Here is a 21,567-nt window from a genome sequence, read left to right as displayed (position 1 = left end):
TAAATTTAGCATTGTTTTGTGGTAGATCTTAAATAACTTTCTGTGCCTGAACACAGTGTTATCTATATGGCCCACATGTACTTTCTGTCTCTCTGTGTTGAAAAGAGATTTAAAAAGCCTGTGATAAGAGGCAGCCCTCAAAGGCTTAGAAATTAGCATATGAGCCTACCTATGTTTAGTTTAAACTAAGAATACCAAGAGAAAAAAGCAAATTTGATGATAAAAGTAAATTGGAAAGTTGATTAAAATTAAAAGTCCTGTCTGAATAATGAAAGTTTAATTTATACTAGACTGTCCCTTTAAGTCACACCCGATCCGATCCAAGCAGGGGGCGGCATTGCACAAGCAGGGGCTTATGCAATGATAAATGCAAATAGCGAAGCTGGATGGGCTACCTGAGAGCAAACCTTGTCCATTGGTGATTTATAAATGGAACCCTATGGGGCCTATTTATCAAATGTCTTGCGGACCTGATCTGACAGTGCGGATCAGGTCTGCAAGACCTCGCTGAATGCGGAGAGCAATACGTTCTCTGTATTCAGCATTGCACCAGCAGCTCACAAGAGCTGCTGGTGCAACGCCGCCCCCAGCAGACTCGCGGCCAATGGGCCGCCAGCAGGGGGTGTCAATCAACCCGATCGTATTCAATCGGGTTGATTTCTGGCGAACAGGGTTATGGAGCAGCGGTCTTTAGACCGCTGCTTCATAACTACTTTTTCTGGCGAGTCTGAAGACTCGGCAGAAACACGGGCCCACAAGCTCTGTTCGGAGCTTGATAAATGGGCCCCAAGATGTTAAATTTTATTCTTATCTAATACAAATTAATATTTAATTGGAATATGAATTCTCCTTAATATTCTTTAATATTGCACCTACAAGAAGAAGCGTATGATTCAACAAGGTTTTCTAGTTACTAGCTGAACAAATATGTTTATGAGTAAGCTCATGATGATACATCTAGGTGTACGTTCAATGTGTCAACAATGTTGATTTTCCCAATTTGCAATAGTTATGGGCTAACTACACAATGCCATAGTGTACACAACAGGTTAAATCATTTCAAAAATGTCATTCAATTACTATGTATAACACTTTGTAAAATAGCAAAGGTTTTGCATTTAGCTATTGGTTAATTCATGTGAATTTAGCCTTTTGTTTCGTTTTTAGGAGTCATTTTAGTAAATAGTGAAAATAACAAACTACTGGTATTTAATGAACTAGGGCAAAACACCAATTTACTAAGTTATTGGGAAACGTGCCACTGCCTGGGCATGCATATTATTCATTCTGAGACACCAGCTTTTACTCACTCTCCAGCATTATAAAAAATGCCAGTTCTTGTCTTTCTGATTTTACTGACAAAGTCTTCACCATGCCACCAGCTTTGAGCTGGTCTTAGGGCACAGCTGTGTGCTACAACTGGTTGAAAACAAGAGGTATGTTACAGTGATGTTGGCAAGTATAGTTGTAGTCAAGCTTGTTTAAATTCTGGTTAAAGGGGCAGTATACACCAATTTTCATTTAATAGACACTACTATAAAGAATAAGATGCACAGATACTGATATAAACATCCAGTATAAAACATTTTAAAAACTAACTTAACATCTCCCATTTTAACACTGTTAATGAGATAAGCCTGGGACACCCACTAAAAGGGTTTGAGTGCAGAACCTCCCTTCTCCTCTGCACATGATAGACTCATTATACAAAAAGAAGCAGTGTGAAGTCTGCATACATCAGTATACATCTAAAACTTTGGGGCTTGGTTAGGAGTCTGAAAATCAGCAAATTGTTATTTAAAAATAAGCAAAACTATACATTTTTACAAAACACACACCCAGATGGGCTATATAAATGGATTATCTACAAAACATTTATGCAAAGAAAAATATGGGGGCATATTTATCAAGCTCTGTATGGAGCTTGATGCCCCTTGTTTATGAAGCAGCGGTCTAAAGACCGCTGCTCCATAACTTGTCTGCCTGCTCTGAGGCCGCGGACAGAAATCAACCCGATCGAATACGATTGGGTTGATTGACACCCCCTGGGTTGATTGACACCCCCTGCTAGCGGCCGAATGGCCTCGAATCTGCAGGGGCGGCATTTTCTAATTTACTTCTACTTTAATTTTCTTTGTTCTCTTGTTTTTTGTTGGAAAACAGACGTAAGCTCAGTAGCAAGCCCATTTCTGGAGCACTATATGACAGCGGTTTTGCAAGAATGATATCCATTTGTAAGAGCACTATATGGCAGCACTATTTCCCTCTATGCAGTGCTCCAGATGCCTACCTAGGTATCGCTTCAACACAGAATATCATGGGAACAAAGTTAATTTGATACCTATGTTATTTTTTGCACTGGTGAGCCTTGATCACTTTGGCTTAGATTACAAGTGGAGCGTGATTGTTACCATAAGAAGCTTAAACGCTTGCGCAAGCAATTGGTACCATAAGAAGCACATACGCTTGCACTTGAGTGGTAATAACATCAACGCTGCAAATATTACCAAAGTAAAAAGCTCTGGTAAATGCATTGTGGCTGCTGATACAGACTTCATAAACCTTTAAAGTAGCCTCTTAGGTTTTATTTTCACACCATTGCAAGACTTTTTACAAAGAACATTGCTTTTGTGCATAAAAAACACACTAATGCCATGTTTAGATGTACTTAAAGGGATAGTGTACTGTAAAATTGGGTTTCCCTTGATGTGTTTACAGTGATTTGGTATAAAAACCTATGTAAAATTATTGCTTTAGGTATATTTTGTATATGAAATAGCTGCCCCTGCTAGCTGAAACCACAAACTAATCAAACAAGCTTAGTTTTAGGGAGAGCAGTTCTAATGTTTAGACAGCTCTTCTATAACCAGCACATATTGACATTTACACTATGGGGTCTATTTATATATGTGCGGACAGACATGATCCACTTATATCGAACCATGTCCGCCGCACATCGATAAATTCTGACAGCATACGCTGTCGGCATTTATCATTGCACCAGCAGTTCTTGTGAACTGCTGGTGCAATACCGCCCCCTGCAGATTTGCGGCCAATCGGCCGCTAGCAGGGGGTGTCAATCAGACCGCTGCTTCTTAACTTCTGTTTCCGGCGAGCCTGAAGGCTCGCACGGAAACAAGGGGAACAGGGGCCATTCGGCTCTTGTTAAATAGACCCATATAGGTGTGGATACAGCAGACATACAGTAAGCAGCTATTTAAAATGGCAAAATAAATGTAACACACTAAAGCAGACTAAATGGATCATTGTGAACACATGAAAGGGGAGAAAAAAAATCACAGTACACAAGAGGTTGTGAAATCAATGGTATTTGTTTATAAGTTTGCTTATTTTAAAATAAAATGTGTTTTATTTTGGCAGAGTTTTTGTCTAGAAACATGGGATTCTGTACTATAAAATTATTTTCCCCTTAATGTATTCCAAATTACTAGTTATACCTACTGCAGAGCATACAATGTATGGGAACCTTACCTTCATGTTTATTTTTTAAGTAAACTTACGAGCAGTCTCATCTTTAGTTCAGCACCTGGGAAGCGCTTGCTAAATGCAGCCACCAATCAGCAAGCGTTATTGAGGGTGCTGAACCAAAAATGGTCCACCTTGTAAGCTTTACATTCTGGCTTTTTTAAATAAAGATGCCAAGAGAACAAAGAAAAATTGATAATAGGAGTAAATTAGAAAGTTGCTTAAAATTGCATGCTCTATCTGAATCATGAAAGAAAAGAACAGTTTGGGTTCAGTGTCCCTTTAAGGCTTACACCAAAAATCAAATTATGTAAATTTGTCACCACTATTGTAAAATATAATAAAGTGAAATAAACAAATTATAAGATATATTAAAATTAAATTTAATTAATTATCTTGTTTGTTTGTTTTTGTCTCCAATTAGGGTGTAACAGATTTCATCGAACTTCCAAATATGTGTTACATTATATGCTGGTTCAGTTTAGCAAACTAAACCAACCATAATCACTCATATCTTCAGAATATAGTGTGATATCCATAGCTGTGCTAGCCATTATAAATCATTAAAGCTGTTATGGAGACTGTCCCAACCGCAGCTATGTTTCAAAAGTCTGCCTGCAGCAAATTATGGTACTTTTTGTTTGCTCTTTTGTTCCCATGTTGTCAAACTTTGCATGCCAGAGCTCCACCACTGTCACATTCTCCTTTCATGTCCATATGGAATGCTCCTACAGAACTTTGCATGAAAAAATTCAAAATCTATATAGATACCAGAGTTTTCCAGATGGCAGGAAGCACATTACCATCTGCCAGGGCTCAGAACATCTCACTGTTCTATACTGATAGACTGGGGTATTATCCCTATATAAATCTGACTACAGGACAGAGCTATAACGGTGGTATCCCTCAGATGGTAAATATGAATCAGCATTTAAAGAAGGCTAAAGAAGACATTCTGTACTACATGCCGTACTCCACGCAAAAGGGCTTGGCTGTAATTGACTGGGAGGACTGGAGACCTACTTGGATGAGAAACTGGGCTTCAAAAGCTGTCTACAGGAAACAGTCAGTTGAGTTTGCACAACAGAAAGACCTTTCACTCACTGGACATAAGGCATCATCAGTTGCCAAAGCTCAGTTTGAATTTGCAGCAAAAAACCTCATGTTGGATACATTAAAACAGGGGAAATCACTGAGGCCGAACTATTTGTGGGGCTTCTACCTTTTTCCTAACTGCCATAATTATGACTATAATCAAAATCCTCATAATTACACAGGACGCTGCCCAGCAATTGAAGTGTTAAGAAATGATCACCTCAGATGGTTGTGGAAGGAAAGCACAGCATTTTATCCAAATATTTATCTGGAAACTGCCCTCAAGTCTTCCTATAATGCAGCACTTTTTTCTCGGAGTAGAGTTCAGGAGGCTATGAGATTATCTACACTGCCAAATGTGCCACATTCCCAACCTGTATTTGTATACACACGTCCTGTATTCACTGATCAACCTTTTCACTATTTATCTAAGGTTAGTACAAGCGGATAACATACAGATATAATGGTGTGCTTAAAGGGGCAGTATACAACAATTTTCATTTAACTGCATGTAATAGACACTACTATAAAGAATAATATGCACAGATACTGATCTAAAAATCCAGTGTAAAACCTTTTTAAAAACTTACTTAGAAGCTCCCAATTTAACACTGCTAATGAGATAAGCCTGGCGCCTGGCACACCCACTGAAAGAGGCTGATAGCAGAACCTCCCCCTTCTCCCCTCCCCTGCATATGAAAAGACCCATTATACAATCAGAAGCAGGCTGAAGTCTGTATACAGCAGTATACATCTAAAACTTTGGGGCTTGGTTAGGAGTCTGAAAATCAGCACAATGTTATTTAAAAATAAGCAAATATATATTTTTTTTACAAAAACACACCAAGATGTGCTATTTAAATGGATCATCTACAAAACATTTATGCAAAGAAAAATCTAGTGTACAATGTCCCTTTAAAGAGACAGCAAACAGCAATAAAATGTTTAGTTATGTGAAGTACTTCCATTATTTATTTCCCCCTCTTTTTATATAATTTAGCTCTGAAAATAAATTGTGGCTTTCTATTTCTCAGAGCTGCAAATGCACACTGGAGCTTTATCAAGCCTAACCCTGCTACATATCTTTCCATAATTGTGTTTAGCAGATAACAACTGCAAAACAATGCACTTTATACTAAAATAATGACCACAACTTCCCCTTGGTGTCTGCAGACTCAAGCCCAGATTGGCTCCTCTAAAAAAGCCAAGTGGTGAGTGGAGTTGAAAAACAATTTGGAGCAAACAAGTTTTTTGTTTTAAAAATGTGTAAGACTTGCAACACAAAATTGGATATTTGCAGTCTATGCCTATCTGCTAAATCAAGAAAAAAAATATAATAAAACAATAGCAGGTGTTAAATTAACTTGTGGGAATAGAAATGTTGGATGTCTACCCAAAGATTCATATTTCCTCTTAGGCTAAGAGTCACCCAGTTAAAATAGATACCTACCAAAAAAAAAGAGATTTTCTTTGGAAAATATAAATTGTTATATTTTAACTTTTAGTTACATGGAATGTGAATTATTGAGAATTTTCTATATTTTATCTGCAACCTTCACAGGGTTAGATTACGAGTGGAGTAGTAGTTTGCACTTGCGTTTTATCATTAAAACCGCTAGAATTATTTTTTTGCGCTCAGCAACTCGCACTCGTATTACAAATTAAAAGTAAAAAGGTTGAGTTCTAGTGTTTGCAAAGTCACAGTAACAAATAGACTTTGAGAAGTTGCAATTGTAAAATCACATTCCCCCATAGATTTGAATGGAGCTGAAAATGTTGGAAAAAAAACCTAACACCTACAAGTCGGACAAACCCAATCGCGGTTATTTAAAAGTGCAACATTAGAAGGTAATATTGCATATTTCATAATACAGAGTTTTGAACATAGCAGAATATGCTCTATTTAAATATATATCTGATGGATTTCTGCACAAATATATATTTATATATATAGATATATAACTTATATATAAAGGAATATCTATTTCATCTATTTTAAAATATATAGAACATATTACTCTATGTGCAGAACATTGGAATGTGAAATATTTACATTAAATACACAGTATAAAACTTTATTTAATAGGAATATTGCGTATATATGATCTCTCATGTTTTCATCTACTTGACTGCAAGTAGTTATGTGTTTACATGTATTTATTTGTCTGTAAATACATATATACACATATAAATACATAAATACATATGTACACAGATCTAAACATATATATATAAACATACATTTACATATTTAGACATGTGTATGCAGCTCTATGTTGAAGCCCTTTGAAGCCTTTTTTCTTTCTAATACCTGAGACCTAATATCTTTGAGCCCTTATAACTTTTTATTGCAATTTTTTAAAATAATTTTTATTAGACAGTGTTATTATGAGTGTATTTTTTAAACGTATTATTGATGTGTTTTGTGACACTTTTTTGTCTCGCTTAACAGTTAACCAGAGCTCTAAGGGTCACGGTATTCATTCTAGCATAAATCGCAATTGCTTTAAACTTGTAATAGGGGCGGAATTTAACTTGTGCCTCAAAAACACGATATTGCGCGCTCGCAAAAAATAGCGCTCTACTCGTAATCTAGCACGTAATGTATAAAAAGTATATTTGCACACAGTAGCATGCTCTGCTGTAAGGCATACAAGCTATAGATACTGTAAATAAATCAATGTAATTAGACATATACAAAAGATTAAAGTACAATTAATATTTATTTTTTTACAGACTGATTTGATTAATACCATTGGAGAAAGTGCAGCATTAGGAACCAATGGATTTATAATGTGGGGTGATGTCAACTTAACATTAAGTGTGGTAAGTTAATTTCAAACAAAGCTGTTGCCCAAGTGTCCATGGACACTGTGTCTCGCTCTCCTGTGACATCATGATATGATAGTACATAATGTATTGCAGATCTAGACAGCCTCAGTTTATCATTTCAGCTATTAAAGCGTTAATACATGATTTACGCTCTCCTGTGACATCATGATATGATAGTACATAATGTATTGCCGATCTAGACAGCCTCAGTTTATCATTTCAGCTATTAAAGCATTAATACATGATGTACGCTCTCCTGTGACATCATGATATGATAGTACATAATGTATTGCAGATCTAGACAGCCTCAGTTTATCATTTCAGCTATTAAAGCGTTAATACATGATGTACGCTCTCCTGTGACATCATGATATGATAGTACATAATGTATTGCAGATCTAGACAGCCTCAGTTTATCATTTCAGCTATTAAAGCGTTAATACATGATGTACGCTCTCCTGTGACATCATGATATGATAGTACATAATGTATTGCAGATCTAGACACCCTCAGTTTATCATTTCAGCTATGAAAGTGTTAATACATGATGTACGCTCTCCTGTGACATCATGATATGATAGTACATAATGTATTGCAGATCTAGATAGCCTCAGTTTATCATTTCAGCTATGAAAGTGTTAATACATGGGGCGCGATCCGATATCGATCGCAGTTTGCGGCGCAAGCGAGGGAACCGGCGTCGCCCGCAGTTTCAGCTCGCAACTCGAGCCATCCCATATAGGTCACCGTCAGATGCTAACGTGCCGTAAGTCTCACAAACCAGCGATGTCCAGAAATCTGCGTAAGTACAAATTTCTGGCGTCGCCAGTGACTTGCGCCACGTTAGAAACTGCCGGCGCCTATAAAACCTGACTAAAGTTTAAAACACCCGCACTGTCTAACACGCCTCCCTAAGATAGCCCGCACTGTCTAACCCTCTATCCGCTATCCCCCCTCACTAGCCTAACAATAAAAAAGCTATTAACTCCTAAACCGCCGCTCCTTTACCCCGCCGCAACCTAATAAAGTTATTAACCCCTAAACCGCCGCTCCCGTACACCGCCGCCAGCTATATTATATCTATAACCCCCTAAAGTGAGCCCCTAACACCGCCGCCATCTATATTAAAATTATTAACCCCTAATGTAAGCCCCTTACACCGCCGCCATCTCTATTAAAATGATTAACCCCTAATTTAATCTACCTACCCCGCCGCCAGCTATATTATCTATATTAACCCTAAGTATATTATAGTTAATATAGGTATTACATTATATATATTAACTATATTAACCCTAATTATATTAGGGTTAATATAGTTACTATAGTATTTATATTAACTATATTAACTCTATCTAACCCTAACTAAATTTATATTAAATTAATCTAATTCATTTATAAACTAAAATATTCCTATTTAAATCTAAATACTTACCTATAAAATAAACCCTAAGATAGCTACAATATAATTAATAATTACATTGTAGCTATGTTAGGGTTAATATTTATTTTACAGGTAAATTGTTAATTATTTTAACTAGGTATAATAGATATTAAATAGTTATTAACTATTTAATATCTACCTAGTTAAAATAATTACCCAATTACCTGTAAAATAAATCCTAACCTAAGTTACAAATACACCTACACTATCAATAAATTTAATAAACTACAAACATCTATCTAAAAATACAATTAAATTAACTAAACTAAATTACAAAAAATAAAAAAAAGATTACAAGATATTTAAGCTAATTACACCTATTCTAAGCCCCCTAATAAAATAATAAACCCCCAAAATAAAACAAATTCCCTGCCCTATTCTAAATTCAACAAATTTCAAAGCTCTTTACCTTACCAGCCCTTAAAAGGGCCTTTTGTGGGGCATGCCCCAAAGAATTCAGCTCTTTTGCATACAACAAATACAATACCCCCCCCCCATTACAACCCACCACCCACATACCCCTATTCTAAACCCACCCAAACCCCCCTTAAAAAAGCCTAACACTACCCCCCTGAAGATCTCCCTACCTTGTCTTCACCACACCGGGCCGAACTCCTGATCCGATCCGGGCGATGTCTTCCTCCAAGCGGCAAAGAAGAATTCTTCCTCCGGCGATGTCATCCTCCAAGCGGCAAAGAAGAATTCTTCCTCCGGCGACGTCTTCCTCCAAGCGGCAGCAAAGTCTTCATTCTTCCGGCGGCATCTTCAATCTTCTTTCTTCGCTCCGCCGCCGCGGAGCATCCATCCCGGCCGACTGCTGAACTTGGAATGAGGTACCTTTAAATGACGTCATCCAAGATGGCGTCCGCCGAATTCCGATTGGCTGATAGGATTCTATCAGCCAATCGGAATTAAGTTAAAAAAATCTGATTGGCTGATTGAATCAGCCAATCAGATTCAAGTTCAATCCGATTGGCTGATCCAATCAACCAATCAGATTGAGCTCGCATTCTATTGGCTGATCGGAACAGCCAATAGAATGTAACCCTAATATAATTAGGGTTAATATAGTTAATATATATAATGTAATACCAATATTAACTATAATATACTTAGGGTTAATATAGATAATATAGCTGGCGGCGGGGTAGGTAGATTAAATTAGGGGTTAATCATTTTAATAGAGATGGCGGCGGTGTAAGGGGCTTACATTAGGGGTTAATAATTTTTATATAGGTGGCGGCGGTGTAAGGGGTCAGATTAGGGGATAGATAAGGTAGATGGCGGCGGTTTTAGAGGCTCACAGTAGGGGGTTAGTTTATGTAGATGGCGGCGGGGTCCGGGAGCGGCGGTTTAGGGGGTAATAACTTTATTAGGGATTTCGGGGGGGGGGGGGATCGCGGTTGACAGGGAGATAGACATTGCGCATGCGTTAGGTGTTAGGTTTATTTTAGCAGATCGCGGTTGACAGGGAGATAGACATTGCGCATGCGTTAGGTGTTAGGTTTATTTTCTAGTTAGTTTAGGGAGTTACGGGGCTCCAATAGTCAGCGTAAGGCTTCTTACGGCTGCTTTTTGTGGCGAGGTGAAAATGGAGTAAGTTTTCTCCATTTTTGCCACGTAAGTCCTTACGCTGCATATTGGATACCAAACTGCGCGGGTTTGGTATACCTGCCTATGGCCCAAAAAACTGCGGGCGACGGCAGAAATATACGGGCGTAACTTCTAGGTTACGCCGTATATGTGATACCAAATCCGCGCAAATATTGGCGTCGCCGGCTTTTGCGGGCGACGATTTATATCGGATCGACCCCATGATGTACGCTCTCCTGTGACATCATGATATAATAGTACATAATGTATTGCAGATCTAGACAGCCTCAGTTTATCATTTCAGCTATGAAAGTGTTAATACATGATGTACGCTCTCCTGTGACATCATGAGATGATAGTACATAATGTATTGCAGATCTAGATAGCCTCAGTTTATCATTTCAGCTATGAAAGTGTTAATACATGATGTACGCTCTCCTGTGACATCATGATATAATAGTACATAATGTATTGCAGATCTAGACAGCCTCAGTTTATCATTTCAGCTATGAAAGTGTTAATACATGATGTACGCTCTCCTGTGACATCATGAGATGATAGTACATAATGTATTGCAGATCTAGACAGCCTCAGTTTATCATTTCAGCTATTAAAGCGTTAATACATGATGTACGCTCTCCTGTGACATCATGATATGATAGTACATAATGTATTGCAGATCTAGACACCCTCAGTTTATCATTTCAGCTATGAAAGTGTTAATACATGATGTAAGCTCTCCTGTGACATCATGATATGATAGTACATAATGTATTGCAGATCTAGACAGCCTCAGTTTATCATTTCAGCTATGAAAGTGTTAATACATGATGTAAGCTCTCCTGTGACATCATGAGATGATAGTACATAATGTATTGCAGATCTAGACAGCCTCAGTTTATAATTTCAGCTATGTACGCTCTCCATCCTCTGTTGCTGATGAGTGAAGTTATCTGGCTCCTAAAGAGGAGGAGCCCAATGGTGCGATCCGACAATAGTCACAAATGCGCTAAGAAAAAAACACAGCCGGTTTAATTCCTCTAAAGCTAAAACTACCACTTTATTTTACAAAACCATTACGATAACAGCCATAAAAAGTCACTTAAAGATGTGCAAACAATCAGTGGATGAGGGCAGCTTGTGATCAGTCAATTGTAGTGCTGCACTGTTGCTTGATTAATAAGATTTGATTGCAAATCTACTGTATTAAAGCTAACTTGTTAGTAAAGACAACATTAAACTATGATTCAGAAAGAGCATGCAATTTACATCTATTATATAATTAACTTCACTCTGTTGGTATCTTTTGTTAAAAAAACATAGCTGAGTAGGCTCAGAGGCAGCAATGCCTCTGAGCCTACTGGGAGCAAGTTGCTGATTTGTGGCCAGTGCTAGCTCCCAGTAATGCATTGGTGCTCCTTTAACAAAGGATACCAGGAGAATGATGCAACTTTGAGAAAAGAGGGAAAATAAAAGTTATTTAAAATTGCATTCTCTATCTGGATCATTAAAAAGAAAAAAATGGGTTTCATGTTTCATTAAAGGGACATAAAACCCAAACTGTTAATTTTATGATTCAGATAGTGGCTAATTTACTTCTATTATCAATTTTGCTTCATTCTCTTGGTATCCTTAATTAAAGGAACATCAATGCACTACTGGGAGCTAGCTGAACACATTAGTAAACCAATAAAAAGAGGCATATATGTGCAGCCACCAGTCAGCAGCTAGCTCCCAGCTCCTGAGCCTATCTAGGTATGCTTTTCAACAAAGGATATCAAAATAACTAAGCAAATTAGATAATAGAGGTACATTGGAAAAGTATTAAAAATTGTATGATCTCTTTAACCCTTTCCTGCTGAGGTTAAAGTGTCTACATCGGAACAACTGTTCCGATGTAGACAAATTGAAATCACGCAATCATGCACAGGATCGCGAGATTTCAATTATTGGATGTGGTCTGGGTGGCGTCCCTTTAACGCTTGCAACACCCTCCAGACCGCGATCAAATCTAGGAAGCGCAGTACGCTTCAGAACAGCCGTTGGCTATGATGTTGTATTCCGTCATAATGGCGCTAAAGCCCAGCCTCATTTGGACAGAATACAACAGCATAACGGCGGCAAAAGGTTAAGGGCCCAATGATAAAAAAAAAATAAAAAAATCACTGGTACAGAGAGAAATCACACAAAATGTTTGGGTCTTTTATTGTATTGTATGTGTCTCTCCTTCACATCCAGAACCAAGCATTAGCTATTTCAGTACTGTTACGGTGCTTAGTGGGATTTAGCAGGCGAAACACAAGCCAGTGTGCTCAGTTGTATTCTCCTGCACTGTCAGTCACCGTCTATATTAGCTGAATCTGAGCAAACTCAGGAAACAAGGCTACTGAATGAAATTGTACAACAGAACTGCCACTTTCTATATAATCCTTTGACTTCATCATATTGTTACCTCTCCTTTAAATGATTAGTTACTTATATAGCTTTTGAGATACATATTTTAAAAAAATTACCAGTTGTTAGTGCATATTCCTTTAAAACTTAATACACTACTCACTCTTCCTGCTGCATTGCGGCCTCAAAATGATTTACTTGCAAAGCCGTTTTTTCTGTCATTACTAACTTTTTTTATTGTATTTTTTTTCAGTTACATTAAATCTATCCCTCTAATTTGTTTATTTATTACTTATTTAATATACAGTCTTCTTATACCAGACCATAACAGAACTTTGTATTATCTGTAAAAAAGCCATTACCGTAAAGCCCAATCATGGAGAGTCAGAGGCACCTCACACATGGGGGCTGATTTATTAAGGCCATATTCTGCCTTATGCAGCTGTTTCCGTGTGAAACTTCAGGCTCGCCGGAAACAGGAGTTAAGACCGCTGCTCCTTAACTCATCTGCTACCTCTGAGGCGGCGGACAGCAATCAGCCCGATCGCATAAGATCGGGTTGATTGACACCACCTGCTAGTGGCTGATTGGCCACGAATGTGCAGGGGGCGGCATTGCACAAGCAATGTGAAATGCTTGTGCAATGATAAACGCAGAGAGCGTATGCTGTTGGCATTTATCGATGTGCGGTGGACATAATCGTTAAATGCCAACAGCATACGCTCTCTGCATTTATCATTGCACAATTTGTACTAACAGCTCTTTACAGAAAGGATGGTTGACTGATACTACAGATATCCAGTAGATTTAAAAGGTACAAATACTATAAGGTAATTCAGTAATACTGGTTATACTCATAAGGCTATCCTAAAAATTAAAGGGATAGAAAGGTCAAAATTTAAATGTGCATAGATGCATTCCAATTTAAAATAAAATAGTTTTTGCACAATACACACCCCCACCCCCTCTCTGAACCTGAATGCTAGTGCACAGGCCCTCACAGGATATGTGCGTATGCCACTGAAAAACGGTAATAACTTTTACTAGAAGCATTTTTGCTAATGGATGTATATTGTAAAAATGCTTCTATTAAAAATTGAAATGCACCCATACAAAATGTCAATGTTGACCTTTCTATCCCTTTAATTACATATACTCTTCAGTAGGAAATTATGGCAGACTTGATTGATCTACTGGTACAATTCTATGTTAATGTTTTCTATGAATGGCATTTACTTTTTAATTCCTCTGAATGTCCCTAAATGTCATCCTGAACATATGGACCATACCCACTGAGATACATTGGGATTGTCTTGTGACGTTGACACCGAGATTAAAGGGAATGTCTAGTCAAAATTGAACTTTCGTAATTCAGATAGCATGCAATTTTAAGCAACTTTCTAATATACTCCTATTATCATTTTTTCTTTGTTCTCTTGGTAACTTATTTAAAATAGTATTAATGTAAGCTTAAGAGCCGGTCCATTTTTGCTTCAGCACCTGGGTAGCGCTTGTTGATTGGTGGCTACATTTAGACTTTAAATCTAGGACATCCTTTTTAGAAGCATCAAATAATATTCCAAAAATCCCATGGGCGCGATCCGATATCGATCGCAGTTTGCGGCGCAAGCGAGGGAACCGGCGTCGCCCGCAGTTTCAGCTCGCAACTCGAGCCATCCCATATAGGTCGCCGTCAGATGCTAACGTGCCGTAAGTCTCACAAACCAGCGATGTCCAGAAATCTGCGTAAGTACAAATTTCTGGCGTCGCCAGTGACTTGCGCCACGTTAGAATCTGCCGGCGCCTATAAAACCTGACTAAAGTCTAAAACACCCGCACTGTCTAACACGCCTCCCTAACATAGCCCGCACTGTCTAACACGCCTCCCTAACATAGCCCGCACTGTCTAACCCTCTATCCGCTATCCCCCCTCACTAGCCTAACAATAAAAAAGCTATTAACCCCTAAACCGCCGCTCCTTTACCCCGCCGCAACCTAATAAAGTTATTAACCCCTAAACCGCCGCTCCCGTACCCCGCCGCCAGCTATATTATATCTATAACCCCCTAAAGTGAGCCCCTAACACCGCCGCCATCTATATTAAAATTATTAACCCCTAATGTAAGCCCCTTACACCGCCGCCATCTCTATTAAAATGATTAACCCCTAATTTAATCTACCTACCCCGCCGCCAGCTATATTATCTATATTAACCCTAAGTATATTATAGTTAATATAGGTATTACATTATATATATTAACTATATTAACCCTAATTATATTAGGGTTAATATAGTTACTATAGTATTTATATTAACTATATTAACTCTATCTAACCCTAACTAAATTTATATTAAATTAATCTAATTAATTTATAAACTAAAATATTCCTATTTAAATCTAAATACTTACCTATAAAATAAACCCTAAGGCCTAGATTTAGAGTTCGGCGGTAGCCGTCAAAACCAGCGTTAGAGGCTCCTAACGCTGGTTTTGGGCGCCCGCTGGTATTTGGAGTCAGTGATTAAAGGGTCTAACGCTCACTTTACAGCCGCGACTTTTCCATACCGCAGATCCCCCTACGCCATTTGCGTATCCTATCTTTTCAATGGGATCTTTCTAACGCCGGTATTTAGAGTCGTTTCTGAAGTGAGCGTTAGAGCTCTAACGACAAGATTCCAGCCGCCTGAAAATAGCAGGAGTTAAGAGCTTTCTGGGCTAACGCCGGTTTATAAAGCTCTTAACTACTGTACCCTAAAGTACACTAACACCCATAAACTACCTATGTACCCCTAAACCGAGGTCCCCCCACACCGCCGCCACTCAATTAAAATTTTTAACCCCTAATCTGCCGACCGCCACCTACGTTATACTTATGTACCCCTAATCTGCTGCCCCTAACCCCGCCGACCCCTATATTACATTTATTAACCCCTAATCTGCCCCCCACAACATCGCCGCCAGCTACTTAAAATAATTAACCCCTAATCTTCCGACCGCAAAGCGCCGCCACCTACGTTATCCCTATGTACCCCTAATCTGCTACCCCTAACACCGCCGACCCCTATATTATATTTATTAACCCCTAATCTGCCCCCCACAACGTCGCCGACACCTGCCTACACTTATTAACTCCTAATCTGCGAGCGGACCTGATCGCTACTATAATAAAGTTATTAGCCCCTAATCCGCCTCACTAACCCTATCATAAATAGTATTAACCCCCTAATCTGCCCTCCCTAACATCGCCGACACCTAACTTCAATTATTAACCCCTAATCTTCCGATCGGAGCTCACCGCTATTCTAATAAATGTATTAACCCCTAAAGCTAAGTCTAACCCTAACACTAACACCCCCCTAACTTAAATATAATTTACATCTAACGAAATAAATTAACTCTTATTAAATACATTAATCCTATTTAAAGCTAAATACTTACCTGTAAAATAAACCCTAATATAGCTACAATATAAATTATAATTATATTATAGCTATTTTAGGATTAATATTTATTTTACAGGTAACTTTGTATTTATTTTAACCAGGTACAATAGCTATTAAATAGTTAAGAACTATTTAATAGTTACCTAGTTAAAATAATTACAAAATTACCTGTAAAATAAATCCTAACCTAAGATATAATTAAACCTAACACTACCCTATCAATAAAATAATTAAATAAACTACCTACAATTATCTACAATTAACCTAACACTACACTATCAATAAATTAAATAAACACAATTGCTACAAATAAATACAATTAAATAAACTAGCTAAAGTACAAAAAATAAAAAAGAACTAAGTTACAGAAAATAAAAAAATATTTACAAACATAAGAAAAATATTACAACAATTTTAAACTAATTACACCTACTCTAAGCCCCCTAATAAAATAACAAAGCCCCCCAAAATAAAAAACTCCCTACCCTATTCTAAATTAAAAAAGTTACAAGCTCTTTTACCTTACCAGCCCTGAACAGGGCCCTTTGCGGGGCATGCCCCAAGAAGTTCAGCTCTTTTGCCTGTAAAAGAAAACATACAATACCCCCCCCCCAACATTACAACCCACCACCCACATACCCCTTATCTAACCCAAACCCCCCTTAAATAAACCTAACACTAATCCCCTGAAGATCTTCCTACCTTGTCTTCACCATCCAGGTATCACCGATCGGTCCTGGCTCCGATATCTTCATCCAACCCAAGCGGGGGCTAGACATCCACTGAAGAAGTCCAGAAGAGGGTCCAAAGTCTTCCTCCTATCCGGCAAGAAGAGGACATCCGGACCGGCAAACATCTTCTCCAAGCGGCATCTTCCATCTTCTTCCATCCGGAGCGAAGCGGCAGGATCCTGAAGACCCCAGCGCGGAACATCCATCCGGACCGACGACTGAACGACGAATGACTGTTCCTTTAAGGGACGTCATCCAAGATGGCGTCCCTCGAATTCCGATTGGCTGATAGGATTCTATCAGCCAATCGGAATTAAGGTAGGAATTTTCTGATTGGCTGATGGAATCAGCCAATCAGAATCTAGTTCAATCCGATTGGCTGATCCAATCAGCCAATCAGATTGAGCTCGCATTCTATTGGCTGATCGGAACATTCTATTGGCTGATCGGTATTGTATGTTTTTTTTTACAGGCAAAAGAGCTGAACTTCTTGGGGCATGCCCCGCAAAGGGCCCTGTTCAGGGCTGGTAAGGTAAAAGAGCTTGTAACTTTTTTAATTTAGAATAGGGTAGGGAATTTTTTATTTTGGGGGGCTTTGTTATTTTATTAGGGGGCTTAGAGTAGGTGTAATTAGTTTAAAATTGTTGTAATATTTTTCTTATGTTTGTAAATATTTTTTTTATTTTCTGTAACTTAGTTCTTTTTTATTTTTTGTACTTTAGCTAGTTTATTTAATTGTATTTATTTGTAGCAATTGTGTTTATTTAATTTATTGATAGTGTAGTGTTAGGTTAATTGTAGGTAATTGTAGGTAGTTTATTTAATTATTTTATTGATAGGGTAGTGTTAGGTTGAATTATATCTTAGGTTAGGATTTATTTTACAGGTAAATTTGTTATTATTTTAACTAGGTAACTATTAAATAGTTATTAACTATTTAATAGCTATTGTACCTAGTTAAAATAATTACAAAGTTGCCTGTAAAGTAAATATTAATCCTAAAATAGCTATAATATAATTATAATTTATATTGTAGCTATATTAGGGTTTATTTTACAGGTAAGTATTTAGCTTTAAATAGGATTAATTTATTTAATAAGAGTTAATTAATTTCGTTAGATGTAAATTATATTTAAGTTAGGGGGGTGTTAGTGTTAGGGTTAGACTTAGCTTTAGGGGTTAATACATTTATTAGAATAGCGGTGAGCTCCGATCGGAAGATTAGGGGTTAATAATTGAAGGTAGGTGTCGGCGATGTTAGGGAGGGCAGATTAGGGGTTAATACTATTTATGATAGGGTTAGTGAGGCGGATTAGGGGTTAATAACTTTATTATAGTAGCGCTCAGGTCCGCTCGGCAGATTAGGGGTTAATAAGTGTAGGTAGGTGTCGGCGACGTTGTGGGGGGCAGATTAGGGGTTAATAAATATAACATAGGGGTCGGCGATGTTAGGGCAGCAGATTAGGGGTACATAGGGATAACGTAGGTTGCGGCGGTTTACGGAGCGGCAGATTAGGGGTTAAAAGTGTAATGCAGGGGTCAGCGATAGCGGGGGCGCCAGATTAGGGGTTAATAAGTGTAAGGCTAGGGGTGTTTAGACTCGGGGTACATGTTAGGGTGTTAGGTGCAGACGTAGGAAGTGTTTCCCCATAGGAATCAATGGAGCTGCGTTAGGAGCTGAACGCGGCTTTTTTGCAGGTGTTTTTTTTCAGCTCAAACAGCCCCATTGTTTCCTATGGGGGAATCGTGCAAGAGCACGTTTTTGATGCCGGCCGCGTCCGTAAGCAACTCTGGTATCGAGAGTTGCGTTTGCGGTAAAAATGCTCTACGCTCCTTTTTTAGAGCCTAACGCAGCATTTGTTTGAACTCTCGATACCAGAGTTAAATTTATGGTGCGGCCAGAAAAAAACCTGCGGAGCGTTAACAGCCCTTTTACCGCCGAACTCCAAATCTAGGCCTAAGATAGCTACAATATAATTAATAATTACATTGTAGCTATGTTAGGGTTAATATTTATTTTACAGGTAAATTGTTAATTATTTTAACTAGGTATAATAGATATTAAATAGTTATTAACTATTTAATATCTACCTAGTTAAAATAATTACCCAATTACCTGTAAAATAAATCCTAACCTAAGTTATGGAGAGATAGGTAGGGAGATCTTCAGGGGGGTAGTGTTAGGCTTTTTTAAGGGGGGTTTGGGTGGGTTTAGAATAGGGGTATGTGGGTGGTGGGTTGTAATGGGGGGGGGGGGATTGTATTTGTTGAATGCAAAAGAGCTGAATTCTTTGGGGCATGCCCCACAAAAGGCCCTTTTAAGGGCTGGTAAGGTAAAGAGCTTTGAAATATGTTTAATTTAGAATAGGGCAGGGAATTTTTTTTATTTTGGGGGTTTATTATTTTATTAGGGGGCTTAGAATAGGTGTAATTAGCTTAAAAATCTTGTAATCTTTTTTTTATTTTTTGTAATTTAGTGTTTGTTTTTTTTTGTAATTTAGTTTAGTTAATTTAATTGTATTTTTAGATAGATGTTTGTAGTTTATTAAATTTATTGATAGTGTAGGTGTATTTATAACTTAGGTTAGGATTTATTTTACAGGTAATTGGGTAATTATTTTAACTAGGTAGATATTAAATAGTTAATAACTATTTAATATCTATTATACCTAGTTAAAATAATTAACAATTTACCTGTAAAATAAATATTAACCCTAACATAGCTACAATGTAATTATTAATTATATTGTAGCTATCTTAGGGTTTATTTTATAGGTAAGTATTTAGATTTAAATAGGAATATTTTAGTTTATAAATTAATTAGATTAATTTAATATAAATATAGTTAGGGGTGTTAGTGTTAGATAGAGTTAATATAGTTAATATAAATACTATAGTAACTATATTAACCCTAATATAATTAGGGTTAATATAGTTAATATATATAATGTAATAACTATATTAACTATAATATACTTAGGGTTAATATAGATAATATAGCTGGCGGCGGGGTAGGTAGATTAAATTAGGGGTTAATCATTTTAATAGAGATGGCGGCGGTGTAAGGGGCTTACATTAGGGGTTAATAATATTAATATAGCTGGCGGCGGTATAGGGGGATTAGATTAGGGGTTAATAATTTTTATATAGGTGGCGGCGGTGTAAGGGGTCAGATTAGGGGATAGATAAGGTAGATGGCGGCGGTTTTAGAGGCTCACAGTAGGGGATTAGTTTATGTAGATGGCGGCGGGGTCCGGGAGCGGCGGTTTAGGGGGTAATAACTTTATTAGGGATTTCGGGGGGGGGGGGGATCGCGGTTGACAGGGAGATAGACATTGCGCATGCGTTAGGTGTTAGGTTTATTTTAGCAGATCGCGGTTGACAGGGAGATGGACATTGCGCATGCGTTAGGTGTTAGGTTTATTTTCTAGTTAGTTTAGGGAGTTACGGGGCTCCAATAGTCAGCGTAAGGCTTCTTACAGCTGCTTTTTGTGGCGAGGTGAAAATGGAGTAAGTTTTCTCCATTTTCGCCACGTAAGTCCTTACGCTGCATATTGGATACCAAACTGCGCGGGTTTGGTATACCTGCCTATGGCCCAAAAAACTGCGGGCGACGGCAGAAATATACGCGCGTAACTTCTAGCTTACGCCGTATATAGGATACCAAATCCGCGCAATTATTGGCGTCGCCGGGTTTTGCGGGCGACGATTTTTATCGGATCGACCCCCATATTTCTAAGTATTTTCTAATATTTATATTAATACAAATCAGTCTTGTCTGTTGTATTTCCGACACACCCCCCCCCCACCATATTTTAATGACTTTCTATTTCACATCAAAGTAAAGCAATAAATTAAATCTCTTACATTTTTTCTTCTTTCTTTTACAGAAAACTTGTACAACTTTAAATCATTACCTTGTGAATGTTTTAAATCCCTACGTTATCAATATTACATTAGCTACAAAACTTTGCAGTAAGGTTCTCTGTCACAATAATGGAGCGTGTGTACGGAAATATTGGAACACAAACCATTATCTGCACCTGAATGGAAAAAATATGTTGATTGAACGAAAGCAAGGATCATACTTTGTACAAGGACAGCCAACTTTAGCAGACCTGAATCAATTTGCGCTAAACTTTAAATGTCACTGTTATGCAGGGAGGACTTGCAAAACACCTTCTGATTTACAAAGCATTGGCAATGTGTCTGTATGCATGTCACATAACATCTGCATAAAGACAAACTTTAATACAAAGTCAAATAATATTGCCATTATTAATAAAGACAAACACAAGAGGGCGCCAACATAGTTTTAGCACATAAAACAAAAGGCCACTGTTAAATCTTAATTAAAGGGGTAGTAAAGTCAAAATTAAACTTGCATGATTCAGACAAAACATAAACAGTTATGTCTGCTCACCATATAGCTTAGTGGGCACACAGCTATGTCAACTTTCTGGGTTCTCTTTGGTACTAGAAATCTGTAGCTGACCATAGCATGCCTATAGACAAAGTGCTAATTTCTCTTGAGTATAACAAATATA

The 21,567-nt window shown here is 37.8% G+C and overlaps 1 protein-coding gene across 1 annotated transcript in view; it reads left to right on the top strand.

Annotated features, from left to right (window-relative positions):
• Positions 1–4,012: 4,012 nt before the first annotated feature.
• The window catches only part of LOC128664989 (hyaluronidase PH-20-like), a 45,314-nt gene continuing 27,759 nt past the window's right edge, over positions 4,013–21,567 (top strand). The window contains exons 1-2 of the mRNA XM_053719766.1: positions 4,013–5,014; positions 7,318–7,407. Coding sequence (XP_053575741.1) covers positions 4,061–5,014; positions 7,318–7,407 — 1,044 coding nt within the window. The 5' untranslated portion in view covers positions 4,013–4,060. The remainder of the gene's footprint in view (positions 5,015–7,317; positions 7,408–21,567) is intronic.

This window comes from Bombina bombina, chromosome 6, assembly GCF_027579735.1.
Source record: "Bombina bombina isolate aBomBom1 chromosome 6, aBomBom1.pri, whole genome shotgun sequence".
Lineage (NCBI taxonomy): Eukaryota > Metazoa > Chordata > Amphibia > Anura > Bombinatoridae > Bombina > Bombina bombina.
Note: the sequence above shows the minus strand (reverse complement) of the source record. Positions and strands in the feature narration are given on the sequence as shown.